The sequence below is a fragment of the Stegastes partitus genome, unplaced genomic scaffold (assembly GCF_000690725.1).
Source record: "Stegastes partitus isolate 25-593 unplaced genomic scaffold, Stegastes_partitus-1.0.2 Scaffold271, whole genome shotgun sequence".
Taxonomy (NCBI): domain Eukaryota; kingdom Metazoa; phylum Chordata; class Actinopteri; family Pomacentridae; genus Stegastes; species Stegastes partitus.
In genome coordinates this window covers 497,032-511,480 of record NW_007578002.1, presented here as the reverse complement: position 1 = coordinate 511,480, position 14,449 = coordinate 497,032, and the positions used below count along the sequence as shown (strand labels likewise).

Sequence of the window (14,449 nt, the reverse complement as noted above, 5' to 3'; positions counted from 1 at the left end):
CTACGTCCATCTTTTATACAGTCTATGGTAGGATCGCAGGACCGTGAGGAGATATTCGTCGAAAAGTGCGCTGGATTAGAATCGCAGACTCCAACTTTGCGACACGTGAAGTGTTTTTGTAATTCCTAGAATTTGGGTCATTATGTAAAACCAAAATACAAAACCTTCTCTCTAGCTGTTCATCACGGTGAACTAAATAGAATCAAATTGCCAATCAAGCGGCGTGTAGTAGTAGGAAAACGCTGTACTGTCCTTTTACAGTAGTGAAATGTGGCAGAACTGTGCTACCTGCATGAGACTACAAGGCTTTTCACAGCTGCTGTGAGCACATATTTCCCTCTTGTACCATTGTTGCAAGAATTTCATTTTCAGTAGGTATTACTTCCTCTTACAGGAATTTTAATTAAAGCTGCTCAAAAAAAAATTTAATATCACACTTTTTGCTTGGCTTACTGCTCAGATAAATTGTGTATGTGTTCCTCACTCCGTAAGCTTTTAACCAAAACCGTGGAGCTCGTGTTCCCCCCTTTGCGTTGATAATTTATGAGCAGCGCTGTGAAACCACCCACAAGGGTTTGTTCCACGCTGCTATATTTCGCTCTTTATATCCACATATGTGTGTGTGTGTGTGTCCAAGAGCGTGCTCATGCGCGCCGTGCACGTTTTCACTGTGACTCATGCTTCATTGCAGCCTTTCGTCATGTCATTGTTTTACTCGGAGACCTTTTATGAAGTTCAGATTGTTTGGGGATTTGGAGACCATCAGCACAATTGGCAAAAGCATAATGAATGTTTCTGTATTTTCTGCACCCTCGTGGCCAGTTTGCAGTTGTGGAAAAAAAAGGTTTAGATGCATTGAAGGCGTACGTCTTAGCTGAATAAAACCTTTATTTCATTCATAAATGACACTTTGCAATCAGAATTAAAGAACAAATTAGGAGATTTACAGACAAATCAAGTGTAACAAAACTTGTGTACAGAACATTTATTCTTTGGGTGGCGGGGCGGGAGAAGGACAGCTGAAGGAGAAATGTAAATCCAACTGCATTAATCATAACAGTGCAAAGAGAAAAGAATCTCATATATAAAATTAGATATAGAAATCTATGGTGGAGGTTAGCCATAAATTGTACGCAGGCATACTGACAACAAAATAGCATTAACTTTCAAAAATGTTAAAGAATCTCTTATGGATGATACTAGATGAAGGTCACACAGATCAGGGGCAAATTAGGGGTACAAAATCCTGCTTTATAAGCTTTGACAGTGTGCAGGAGAGTGGAACTCTAGTGGGGTGAGCGCCTAATTCAGAATCTCTCATTCTATGGGAAGGAAGAGTAAAGAATCCCCCTGCAAAAAAGGCTTCTGCTGGTCACTTGTAACACAGGCTAACGGCTATCAAACAGCACACGGGGATCAACGGAGGGCTACACCTGCTGAATTTTCCTCGGGATCCATTTGAACAGGGTCTTGCACAGCTTTTTGCTTTTCACCTTCGTCTTTGTCAAGTTCCTAATGATGCCGTTTCGGAGCAGGCCGAAGTTCAAGGGCTGGGACAGGTGCACGGAGAAGTCGCGGTTGCCGCCCGCCGAATGATTCAGAACCTCCAAGAAGCGTCTTTCCTGCTGCCTGAAGTCGTACTCCACACTGGACGGACACACAGACAAGACATACATGCAGCCCAAAATGACTAAAAACCACTCAACCAGTGCAGAAAATGTAGCAAATTCAGCTCTTGCCAAAGATGCAAATGAACGCTTTAATGTGTCACATCTGCATTTCCAGCTCTTTTTTTTTTTTTCTTTCCCTGCGATGCAAAAGGCTTTTTATGCCACCAATCACTGCAAACTGTGTTGCTACAGTTCACTTTGCTCTGTGTGGAACCCCTTATGTGGGAAGCTCTGTGCTTGTCAGATTTCAAAGTGGCTGATTGGTTTGGGCAGGAAGACATTTCCCGGCAGGGTATCCTTTTTTTTTCTTCTTCTTCTCAAGGTACACACGTCCTGTTTGAATATCCTTATCTTCCACTTGGCCTTTCAGGACCAGATGCCAACACACACCAGTCAGCAAATCAACTTATATAACATCTTTTTGTCATACAAAAGCGGTTTTTGAACATAAGTAGATCAAGGAGGATGTTTTGAATATTTCAAGATAAAGGCAGTTTTAGGTTTTTGCTTTGTAGAGCATGAGGCATTTTTCCAAAAAGATGATGAGAAGATTTTTTCGACTTCTTAGCCTCACTTAGCCTCCTTTCCACATACGATATTCCTGGGGCATTTGTTGAGATTTGCTATTTTTCTATTGCTTCCACCTGATGCAACATTTCAGCGAGTGGGTGCAAACCGGGACCGAATATGGAATATGAGAACTAACCAATATTGGGTGATTAGTCTTGATGCGCTGCATCTTTAGTACAAATATTCAAGGTACATGTATTAAAAGGTCTTCTCAGTCAGACAATTTTGTGGGGCCAGATGCATCAAATATTTTGATTGCTACTGTCTGTAATGAGTATTTAAAATGGGATCATCCTCAATATCGCTGCAGGATGTGAAAATATCAGAATGAAGAATGTCTCGGTTTAAGATAAGGCTACTCAAGATGAATCCGCCTACCTCTTACAGCTCACCTCATCCACTGATAGTGATAGTTTTTTCATACGACACCAAATCGCTTTTCCCGCAAATTAACAACGCTCGCCGCGACTTCAGCAGCGATCATCATAAATCACTATAAATCAATCGCGCGGGCTGCTCGCGTCCAACTCGATCCTCTTTCTCCCGCTCGGATTTCAGAGTCCGTCTTCATCACTATATAAATCCCACCGTATGAATAGACTGCGCCACATACAGTAAGTGCTTAAATCCGACAGTTTGCCCCACAAGATTTATGGCGCGCTCATAGAGGAAAATGTAATCTTCCTGTGTATTCTGAGCAAGCAACAAACGAGCAGTACGGAGCTTTTCATTTGGTAAGCTGCCCGTACAGTAAGTCATTAATTTTCAGTGGAGTGAAGTGAGCAGGCTGGCGGAGAACTGGCAACTCGCGCCGGCAAATTGGCTGACCCGCGGATTGGATTGCGCATCTGACACTGTAAATAAAATCTATATGCTGAAATTGTCCTTTTGAAACTTGTAGAAGTCATGCATATTCATTCGTCTTCCTAATCGCTCACTATCAGAGGCTTCCTATGATCAACATCGAGGATACCACAAAACAAATCACAGTAGATGTTCATCAGAGCTGCTCAAACGTTGCACTGCAGTGAAAACTGACCAGTCACTCTTATCTCACCTGTAGACAATACAAGCAGTCTTCTGGCAGGTTGAGCAGTTTTTGAGGTCCTGTCCAGTTATGTAGCATCGCCGACTAGAATGAGCAAAAGCAAATTACACGCTGTGAATAACTCCCCAAAAAAACCCTCCCTGATTTACAATTTAATATTCTTTCTGCTCGTCCTCGCCCGCTTGAAATTCATTCAGACTACGGTTGGCAGTGATGAGCTACCTAACATGCATTACGTTGGACATCAGTCGGTTATTAGGACTTGGTTATTCTGAAACATGACCTCAGAGGCAGTCACAGCTTATTAGCGCACCACAGTGAATGAGAATGATTGACAGAGACATATTGCCAGGAGGCCGTTTTAATTCCTGCTATTTGTCCCAGAAGAGTTGTACGGCTAAATAAACCTCTCTGAGACGTGCCCCCTTGAAATGCCCAAGTAGGTTTCTGTCACACTCGCAGGAACACAATCACCGACCTGTGCGTAAACGTGTAGCAGCGTCGTGTCGTCGGCTCTGGTTTATGGCACATTTGTAGCGGCCGTAAAACCACCTTCATAGCGTCTTAACAACATAATGGATTCGTGCAACATGTTACATCATCGTGTGTGTGGTGAATTGTTGAGCTCTTGTTGAATTGGTTGATCCAGTTGATGCGAGTTCAATGTCAGCAGAAAGTCAGCAGAGTGACACTTTGACTGCTTCTTCAAATTACATTTATATTGAATTATTATATGATACAGCATATATATTGTACGATATTTTGTCTGCATGCTATTTTACAACTAAATAGGTGTAGAGTCCAACTGATATTCATGCTGTATCTGTTCTGCATCAAATGGAAATGAATAAATTATGACAGAAAACCAAATTCAGGGTTATTTCCAACACAGTAACTCATAGAATTACGGCTAAATAATCATACATGGACTTAAACAAAAGCTAGTTTTTTGGACTGAAGGTGTGTTCAGTTTGCCAATGATTTTCAGTCACTGAGTGGTTCCAGTAAATGCAAGTGATGACTCACTGGAAAGCCAAAGATCAGCAGTGCAGGACTGCTTTTAAAGTAATTCCCTAGTCCAGACTCTGGCAGCTGTACAGTACCTGTATTGCACTGAATGCATTCATAATTTACAAGTCATATGTGACCCTGCAGGATTAATATTTAGTATTCCAAAATGTTTAAACTACCAGTTAAATGTTTAATGTGCTTAATTTGATCATTCTGCTGCAAATCTATACACAAGTAAAACAAAAACTGTAGATTCTATGTTGTTTTATTTGCAAGTAAATAAATAAACTCTTCAGCATCACCACCCTTACACACACACACACACACACACATCCTCTTACCCGCTGGTGGGAGTGTGGCATGACTCCAGGTCATGGATAATGTTAAGCAGAGTAGTGATCCTGTCCTTGTTGGCTGCCAGGCTGGCCTCCACTGTCTCGAGCCTCTGCTGTAGGGCTGCTGATTTGCTGCACTGTGGGGAAGGCGGCAGCAACAGGGCTGCATCAGCTGGGTGGGAGTGAGCCAGGCCCGTGTCCTCTGGGCCCGGCTGAGGGGGAGCGGGGCTAAACTTTGTATCCGGCCTCGCGATTGCCTCCGCCTCGCCGGGCTGGGGGCGGGGATGGGATGCCAAGCGCATTGTTGATGACGACAATATGGAGTTACATTCAGGGCCCGCGTGTGCACGGAGCTCTCCCTCGCTGCTGAACGGGGCTCGTGCAGAGAAAGAACTCGTGTGCGCCCGTGGCTGTGGCGATATATCAAAATCAGACTTCTGGTGGGCCGAAGATTTGTCGAGGAGGTCGACACGTGAGGTCACGAGTTCACGGCTTTTTTGCGCCGTGACGGAGGATGTTGAATAATTGGGATGTGTCTGTTTATCTGCGTTGCATTTAGGCTTAACATTAGCATGCCTGGCTGATGCACCTGAGGCAAACTGTTGTGTATTTGAATCCGTCTGCTGGGCTGTTTTGACTGGTGGGCATGTTGCACATTGTCCCTGGTGTTCTGTTTCTGTGCATCCTTGATAATGTGCAAGCCTTTGTTGTTCTGTGTTTATGCAACCCTGCAGACAAGAGCTGCTTGACTTAATTAGGGAAATATAATTCTGAAGGTTATTGACCTGTGATAGATTAGAATTTTCACGGTCTTTTGACTCATGCACAACTAATTCATCGATTAGATTACCATTGAATTTGCCATTATCGCAATAAAACTCCTCATTTGGGTTAACGGTTGATTTAGGATCGCGGGAGCTACCATCGTTGCCTCGGTTATGATTTTCCAACGCGTTTTGCGGTTGAGATAATGCGAGCTGAGGTGTTCTGGAGTTGTTTCTCTGATTAGGAACAACCCCGCAGACACTAGGTTCATTGTTGTTGGGAGTTCTGATGTTTGCTGCTTGTGTGTGATGAGGTCTGCTTCTGTCGGGGGCTTCATTACAGCTAAGTACTTGGGTTGTGTCTGCTGATTGAAGCAAAGTTGCACTTGATACAGAGACGTTATTTTGTTTTTCTGTCGGCGCAGACGGCAGTGAGCCGGCTGTGGAGGCAGATTTTTTCAAATTGAATGTGGTGTTCCTGAGGGCTGTGTTTTTGTACAGAGTGCCATTAGATGTGATTGTGGAGCTGGGAGTTGTACTCGTAGATAACTGAGTTCTCGAGTCTAGAGGCTTCGATGTGGTGTGTAGAGAAGATGCAGACAGGTGAAGTGTTGGCTCAGAATTAGAGGAGTTAGGCTGAAAGAGGAGGTGAATTTGTGCCGCCACTGATTTATAACTCGCATTCGCAATTTGATCCGAGTTAGCTTTATGATTCAAAGTGCTCTGCTGGACAACGGCGCTGTGGAGGGGACGTGCCGTAGTTTTATTAGCAAAAGCGGTTGAGTTTACTCCGCTGTCAGTAAAAGGATTTTTACCCGATGGTGTGCCGTCAGCGTTTGGCTTTTTCTGTGGTTCATGAAAATCCGAGGAAGCAAACAGTTGACTCGCAGGTGTAACGTGCGCAGAGGATTCTGATTTTCGAAAAGCTTCAAATGACTCTGATAATGTGGGATGTTTTGAGGCCATTTGTGGGCTATTAGTTGTATTTGTCGCGATGTTTCCTTGTGCTGTGTGGGTTTCCTGTTGAGCGTCGACCTTAGCGGCTATATTTTCAGCGGACGTCGCTGCAGAATTCGAGGTTGCTTTATGTGCACTGGTACTGGATGTACTCCCAGAACCTCCAGCTGTGGTGTACAAATGAGAAGGTGGCGACAGAGTATTCTTAGGTGTAGCGTGCACAGATACGCACACATTTTGAGGCACGTTATGCTGCGTAGAGTTGCTTTGTGTGGTTTTGAGGGTCTTAGGGTAGGTGTGTGAATGCGGCTCGTTGGATTTGGTAGCGGTGGCCATCTGAGGAGTGAAAGTGAGGCTCGTCGGTCGGGGGCTCGTGCTGTTTTGTGGGGGTTTCGCTAAACATTTCCCACTGGACTCATCCTGTCTGGTTTCAATAGTCGCTCTCGTGATTGTGATGGTTTTAGAATGCAGGATGGTGTCGTGCGTGTGCAACAAATTCGCCGGATTACCTCTGGAGTGGACCGGGCATGCAGGGTGTGGTGTATTTCTATACCGCAGTTCTTCCTTAAGATATAATATTTGTGGATTGACTGTCATTTGTGTCCTTTTGTCCGAGTTTGTGATGCCGTCAGAGTTTTGCTGGCTTGGATTAAGGTTCCTTTCAAGATGAGGCGTCTGCGCAGTAGCCGACACCGAGGTGAGGGCTGACTTTAACTGTTTCTCTCGAAGACAAGCGTCAGCATTAGGGCATTTCTCCCCCAGAATGGCAGCTCCGGTGGTTACAGACTGTCTCCCACCGCAGTAGTTGCATATTTTTTGTGGCACGCCGAAAGGTCGGGCAGCAGATAACGGCTTCCCAGACTGATCTGCATAATGACCTTGCAGTCTGGTGAGGTCTCTTCCACGAGAGGTTGCACTTTTTACAGACTCTGCTTCATCATCAACTACGCTAATTCCACCGATGGCGTCCGAATCCACCACGCTGCCGTTGGTGTAACGGGCAGCAGATTTAGGCCTGGCGTTGCTTACATTCCCTGCAATATGTGGATTGGTCTTGATTGCCCTGGCATAGCAATACGTCCCAGCACTGTTCCTCTGACAGCAGGCCACATCCTTAGAGACTTCACCTCCAAGTGCTTTGAAAGTCACTTCTTTTTTGGTCTTGGATTCCCCACTTTTCTGTTTTAAAATAGCCTTTTTCTCCTTGTCACTCTTTGTTAGCAGCAGTATCTCCTTGTATTCCGTTTCCTTGGCAATATAGCTGTTGGATGTTTGAGCGATGCTATCTGAGAGTGTATCAGTTAGCTGGGTGGGTGGCCTGCTTATCCCCGGGGACGTCTGAACGCCGACGCTGCAGTGAAGTCCCCACGTCTGCAGCAGGTTTCCCCCGGCTCTGTCTCCTCCTGTTGTCTTCCAGCCGCGCACCCCGACCAAAGCAGGGACTCCTAAAACCGGAACCGGAGTCGTCAGGTCGGCTGCTCGTCTCCCCATGCCTTCGTCTGAGCGACTCAAAACTCTGATAACTCGAGACAGCGGCGGCGTTTCCACACCATTAGATCCATCTAAAAAAGCAAGAGAGGGAACAAGTTTACAGTGAGAGGCGTCTGAGAGTTTGGTGCTGCGAAGGAGGAAATCCATGAGTAAGCAGGATTAAGTTGAAACAATGCACAGAGCTGGAACTGAGACGGGGAGCTGCCTCGACACTGCGGGGATGAAGGATAACCGGAGTTGTCAAAAAAAATCAATTGCAGATTTGAGATAAGATGGAAAGAATTGTCCTCTCACTTTCCAATCGCCCTGACATAGTGACTGGATAAGAAATAGGAATGGCGCTCTGTTAACGCCGATAAGAGGAGGCGACCGCTCCTGTGAAAACAAGTGTTCTATATTGTATTAGCATTTCAAACATACGGCACAGATCCCTGCTCCCGACGTCTGACAGCACTCGGAATAATTTATTTCGCGGGATACATTTCAAAACATGGTTCCTGTGGTGAACTCTTTCTCCTCCAGACAGCTTTTACACTACCGTCCTCCACATTCAGCTCACCTTGGAAAGAGGCCACAATGCATACACTGATACTACAGTATAGACTTCATTAAGCTTTGTGTGCACTTAACTGGAACACCCTTTCAAAAAAAGGGGGCAGTTTTAATGTGTGTGAGAGAGAGAGAGACACCATGCCACCCATGAATTCACATGTGCCAGTTTTCCCGTGTGGGCAGGAGGTCATTTTAATGATTTACGCAACAACAGTTCAGTCGTCAACAACACGGCAATAATGTGTGGATTTTGCATACCGGCAGGCGTTTTATTATTGAACAGTGAAAATGCCCAGTGGGTTCGTGTGTGTGCCCGTTTGCAAGCGTTGATTTATGACAAAAATTTCACCCAAACACATTCTGACAAGGCTCCCCTTCACTCCTTCCCCCCTCCTCCTCTCCATTCAGGGATATCTAAATTGCAAAAAGAACATTTAGTCATCCATACCTGAAGGGACTATTATTTCGGTTGTTGTGTCATCTAATGCCACTTGAGCTCGTTGAAGTGACCTATGTCTGTTGTCACTGCTTAATCACAAGTGACAACTGTCCTGCTCTGAAAATACACCGTTAAATCCCTCTTTGCAGTTAGAAAAACAAATCCACACACTTTTAAAATGACTAAAAACAAAGGAGGTGTTTGTTGCTGCCTAATTCTGTTTAACGGCCATACCTGAGTGTTTGCACGATCCTGCTGCAAGACGTCTCGTTTTCTTGACTCCGAACGTCCAGAGCTAGTTTTCCGCTCTCTGTTTTATGTCCCCGTGAGTCCTCAAGGTTTGGAGTGACTTTGTCTTCATGCTTTTCGAATCCCTTGGATGCAGAATTCAAACTCAGAGGCAGGCAGTCAGCACTGCAAAGCAATGCTGCTTCATGAGAATCCTTCTCTACTGCTCAGATTCCGAACTAATCTACCTTTTATTGATCAGGCACAAAGCCAAGATGTGTCCTCATTGTATCCACTTCTCCTCTTGTTTTGGTTCTGCTGCTCCATGCTCACTCCATAATCACAACACAGCAGTATGCTACAGTATGCTGCACACTCTGTCCTACTATGTCTTGCCTTTCTTTTCTCTTTTTTTTTTTGCCTCCTCCTCCTCTTCCTCCTCCTCTTCACACTCTCTCTTTCCCTCACCCTTTCCTCCCTCTCTCTTCTTTCTGCCACTGTCCTCTTTCCCCAGCATTCATGTATCCTGATCTACAGCTGGGTGGAGAAAGAGAGCAAAGGGAGAGAAAAGAGAGAGAGGGAGGGAGAGAGAGGGAGGAAGTGACTTGCATCAGTGGGGTAGGGACTGTGTGTAAATTACCATGCGAGTTGAAAAGCAAGGAAAATGAACTGACTCCAACGGTGAAGCAGATGTGAATGCAAAGAAAGTTTTAGCAGTCTGAGGAGGCAATGTGGGAAAAAATAACAAGGAAAAAAATTATTTTAATTAATTTATACTTAGTTTGGAAAAATTACATCTGCTTTGTTTTTGAATAATTGCAGCATCACTACTATTTGGAAATATTAATTACAAATATCTGGAATTTCTTTACTTCCAGTGGGTATTTTTTCTAGAGATAAGTTGGTTTTATTTTATGCATGACTAAATAAGTGCAGAATGATATGCATTCATTTATAGTTAATGTTACTGTCAGTAGTTTGTGTTTCACATTCTGACTGCTGTCTGACCTCTGAGCCTCATCAGCTGTGAGTGACAAAATCTTTAGCCTTACATTTATCTGACTATGCACTTCTAACATGCGCACTATAGTTTGTTTCACGTTGCTGCTCTTCAAGCACTTTTCCATATTGATCAAAATGAAAGTGGTGCAAAGTAAGTACATTAACTCAAGTGCTGCATTTCACATGAAGTTTATTAAAGTTCAGACATTTCAGAGACATTGTGCTGCACTTTATTTGTATAACACTCAAGACTACACGACTATATTTATTCTAGGAGGGAAAATGAACAAGATCACTTAACAGTAATCCATCTTTATCAAGTGCAACATTACACTGATGTAGTAATAAAACATTCTAAACCAGCAGTTTGTTTTTCTCTTATGCAGAAATGGCTAACCACTGTGCATAATTAGTACTTTAAAGCTGGGGTAGGCAGTATTTGTTTGGCATCATGGGGTAGAAAATTGCACCTTAATACAACTACTGACAAACCTTTCAGTTATAATTGAAGTGGTCTGACAGGCTTTAGAAAAATATCTAGTTTGAGTCTGCAGTGAGTGAGGGATGTGGTGATACTATGGGGTGAACAGGGGACGTTCACTCAGGAGATGGGGTGTTAATCCACGATTTAAATTACTTTTAGCGTGGCTAACTTTACATATTTGAAGTGCATGCCTGTCTAGTGGGAGGGTCTTAGAATAGACAAAAGATGAGGGAAGAGCTGCAGGAGGAGGGATGGATATATTCAAATACTAGCCTCTTTTTTTTTACAGGTTTCTGCCTACTGCAGCTTTTACATTTTTAATACATGACCTCTACTTGTCGAGTATTTGGAGATCTGGTAAAAGATCAAATCTTCAACTACTGGTAAACGAATAGGTAAGGTAGTAGGAAAGTACATGTCATTGATAAACAATCCAGTTTCAGTTATTCATACTGGAACATTTTTGCATGCAACAATTTCATCAAAAATAAATATCCTGCAGTGCTTGTAAAATGTATTAATCCACTCAGTTCCTCGAGGCCTATATACAGTAAGAAGGGGGCTTGTCAGTCCTGATTAGAGTGATCGGCAGCAAAAGTACTGCCCTGCCAAACTGTCCTGTGCACCGTGAGCTTTGTCACTGCCAGTCCTCGCTTTAACCGCAAAGCACAATCAGGATGAATTAACCCAAAGTCAGTTGCGAGTGTGCGATTTAAATCATTCCACTTTTTTTTTTTTTTTCCCACTAAATTTCCGTGACATCCCCCTCCGACCCCCAGCGCCGGCCACCGTGCGAGAGTTAATACACATCACGGCTTCTTCATAGAAATCCGCCGTGAATCACCCTCTATAGAGTCTGCTTCAATTTAATTAGAGTAGCTGTCTGTCTCAGATTAAAGGGACTGATTGAATGAACCGAGGAAGCCCTTATTACAGTCTGTTCAAAAATGACAATCTGTCCTCTTTGCGAGCGGCAGGTGGTTTACAGACTCTGACAGTACAGTAGTTATCAGGATTTCGATAAAAATGTACTGTTGCTGCTTTGAAATAAGTCCGCCGGCTGATGGAGTGCGCTGCGTTCGGTAGATTGCACTCAAATTCCATCACTGCAGCCCTGGGGAGCACGAGGCAGACTTTGTGAATAGAATATCATCCCGTAGCCTCGAGGTGATTACGCAATATTGTATCAGTAGAAACGCCTCCAGTGAAAACAGTTTTACTGTCACTGTAAGAGCTTTGTGTGGTTTGCGTTTATACATCAAAATAGTTGCCTCTTCTTTCACAAAGGATTTAAATATTAGTTTCTTTAGCTTAATTTAAACTTTTAACGTCTGTGCATGAAGACTGATGGTTTGACACTGCAGTTAAAGCGGTGGCAAGAGGCTGAGGAGGAGGTGGGAGCATCACATTACAGGTTTGTTATGGAACACCACAAGCTGTTTTAAACCTGCACATCAATAATCCATCTATACCATCTGTACAGTTCGCTCATGCTGTTCCTCCTTTGTTCCAAACGATGGCGCTGGCTTAAATACAAAAGCATGTAAAAATAATTAGAGAGCATATGTTTTCCCAACCCTGCCGGTTTCATGTGAAAACTCCTGCTGTGAGTTTGAACCAGAGATATCATCCACCCATCATCTATACACCGCTTAATCCTCACTAGGGTCGCGGGGAGTCTATCCCAGCTGACTTAGGGCGAAGGCAGGAGACACCCTGGACAGGTCACCAGAACCAGAGATATTACCTTTGTTTATTCCATGCATAGTTCTTGTCAGATCCTGAGGCCTACACTACCCACAATGCAACGTGACCACGGACAGTTTGTTAAGAGCTGCTGGTGTGTTGTGCTAATGTGGCCACGAGCTGTAATATGTTTTTTGGTTCCCTCTGCAGCCACAAACGGGATTTTACACCAGTTTTTATATAAACTGACCTTGATGTGCAACATTGCTGGAGTTTCCCTTTAAGAAGTATATAATATTTCTTAGGTGCAATATTTCATTATCGTGTGATACTATTTATTACCTCAGTTTAAATGGCAGCATTACTTTTTTTTACTTTGCTATTGTACTTATTTAATTCAGTGTTGTATCATACTTATGTCTTATTGCTTTTTTACTTTTTAGGCACTGCAGTTCTTATGTTATGTCATTTTATTTCGTCTTTTCTTACCTTATCTGTTGAAACTTTGATGTTTTTCCTCTTTTTCCAATCGACAACACTCTCAACAGCAGGCTTACGCAACATCTCTTCTGCACAATTAGGTGTCTGCCAGGATCCTGATGAGGCTGCACAAGCACGAGCACATCACCCCGTCCTGAAATCCCTTCACTGGCTTCTCACCCAGAATTGAGTTTAAGGTCTCCCTCCTCACCCACCAATGCATTTATGAACACGCCCTCATTTACCTTCAGGAACTCTTCTCCCCCCCAGGCCTCCTCACGTACCCTCCATCCCTAAGAACCAAGCTCCGCACCATGGGTGATCGGGCCTTTTTCTCCCTCTGCTGCCCCGAGGCTGTGGAGCGTCCTCCCTGACCACCCGAGGACCCCACAGTCTACAGATGACTTTTCAATTAGGTTATTAGGTTCTCCTTTTCTGACTGTATTTATAAATTGTTTTAGTAATCTTTTGTTTTACCCTGTAGCACTTTGAGATTGCGAAAATATGAAGTGCAATGTAAATAAAATGTATTATTGTCTTGAAATCTGCAAATTCTGTGTCAAATATCACCAACAATAGCAAGCAGGGAGCATACAGCGCATACATACATTTAAACATTTGACAAGTGAAGTTGAACATCACAAATACAATGTTCTGCTGGGAAACCTTGGATCCTGGCTTTCAGGTGGATGCTACTTTCACACATACCGCCAACCTAAACATCGTCGCAGACCATCACGGCAACAGCTCTCCCAGATGCCAGCTGCCTCCCCGAGCAGGCCGATGATTTGTAGCAGTAAGGTCGAACACGACAGAGAGCCCAAGGCGACGACCTGGCCTCCACACTTCCCAGACTCCAACTCAAATAAAGTTCCATGGGACGCACGGGAACAGACCCAACTCCATGAAGGCTCCACCCTGTAACCCACAGCTGCTAACAACCTGGCTCCAGACCCCACAGGACCCCCCTGGAAGTCCAGTGCTCAAGGTCCAACAAAGGGGGAACCACACAATTTTAAGATGTTGTGGTTAATCAGTGCTTCTATTTTCACATCTTTTGGTATTATTTCATTTGCACTTGATTGTCATTTCATTTCATACCACTGTCACATTAAATACAATAAACCGGATGAATGAGCAGGATTACACATCGGCCACTAGGGGGCAGATGAACATCACAGATGCCCATTACCCATTCATTGATGTCATCCCTGAATTGTGTCAGTATTGACCGCTAATGCATATGATCTCTTTGTTTCTGTGGCGGCATCTTTTAGGAACAGTTTTAGAAACTTATTTACTGGGTAAACAATAAGAAATGTGACATTTTGTTGCATTCTTTCACCCAAACTTGCACAATAAAAAAAAAGAAAAAAAGCTTGGGTTATTGTTGAATGTGGCCAGTATGATTTCCTCAGTTTTTTTAGTTTGTGTGGCAAGAAGAATGTTTTTTTTTTCTGTGTTATAGAATGAGAACAATATGGGTCAGTTGTCAGTCTGAGCTTTCATCAATAGGTGTCAGCACTGCTGGAGAGATGACGGAGAGAGGTGTGCATCAACGTTTTCTCCAGGCGACAGACAGATGGAGCTCGTGCTACAGACATAAACAGACTGTTCTTAGTATCCTTGTGTTCCTCTGTTTTTCTTATTGTGTATATACAGTGTACACACCTTGCCTCTTTAATGTATTGATGGTTGCGTTTGCTTGCTTTGTTACTGTCGCTTTGCTGCT

The 14,449-nt window shown here is 43.8% G+C and overlaps 1 protein-coding gene across 1 annotated transcript; it reads right to left on the bottom strand.

Moving 5' to 3' along the window:
- Positions 1 to 915: 915 nt before the first annotated feature.
- Positions 916 to 4,936, bottom strand: LOC103357747 (protein FAM196B-like). Its single transcript, XM_008282435.1, has 3 exons — positions 4,641 to 4,936; positions 3,298 to 3,372; positions 916 to 1,647 (listed from the first exon to the last, which is right to left on the bottom strand). The coding sequence occupies exons 1-3, from the start codon at positions 4,934 to 4,936 to the stop codon at positions 1,428 to 1,430; spliced, it is 591 nt and encodes a 196-aa protein (XP_008280657.1). The 3' UTR covers positions 916 to 1,427.
- Positions 4,937 to 14,449: the final 9,513 nt, after the last annotated feature.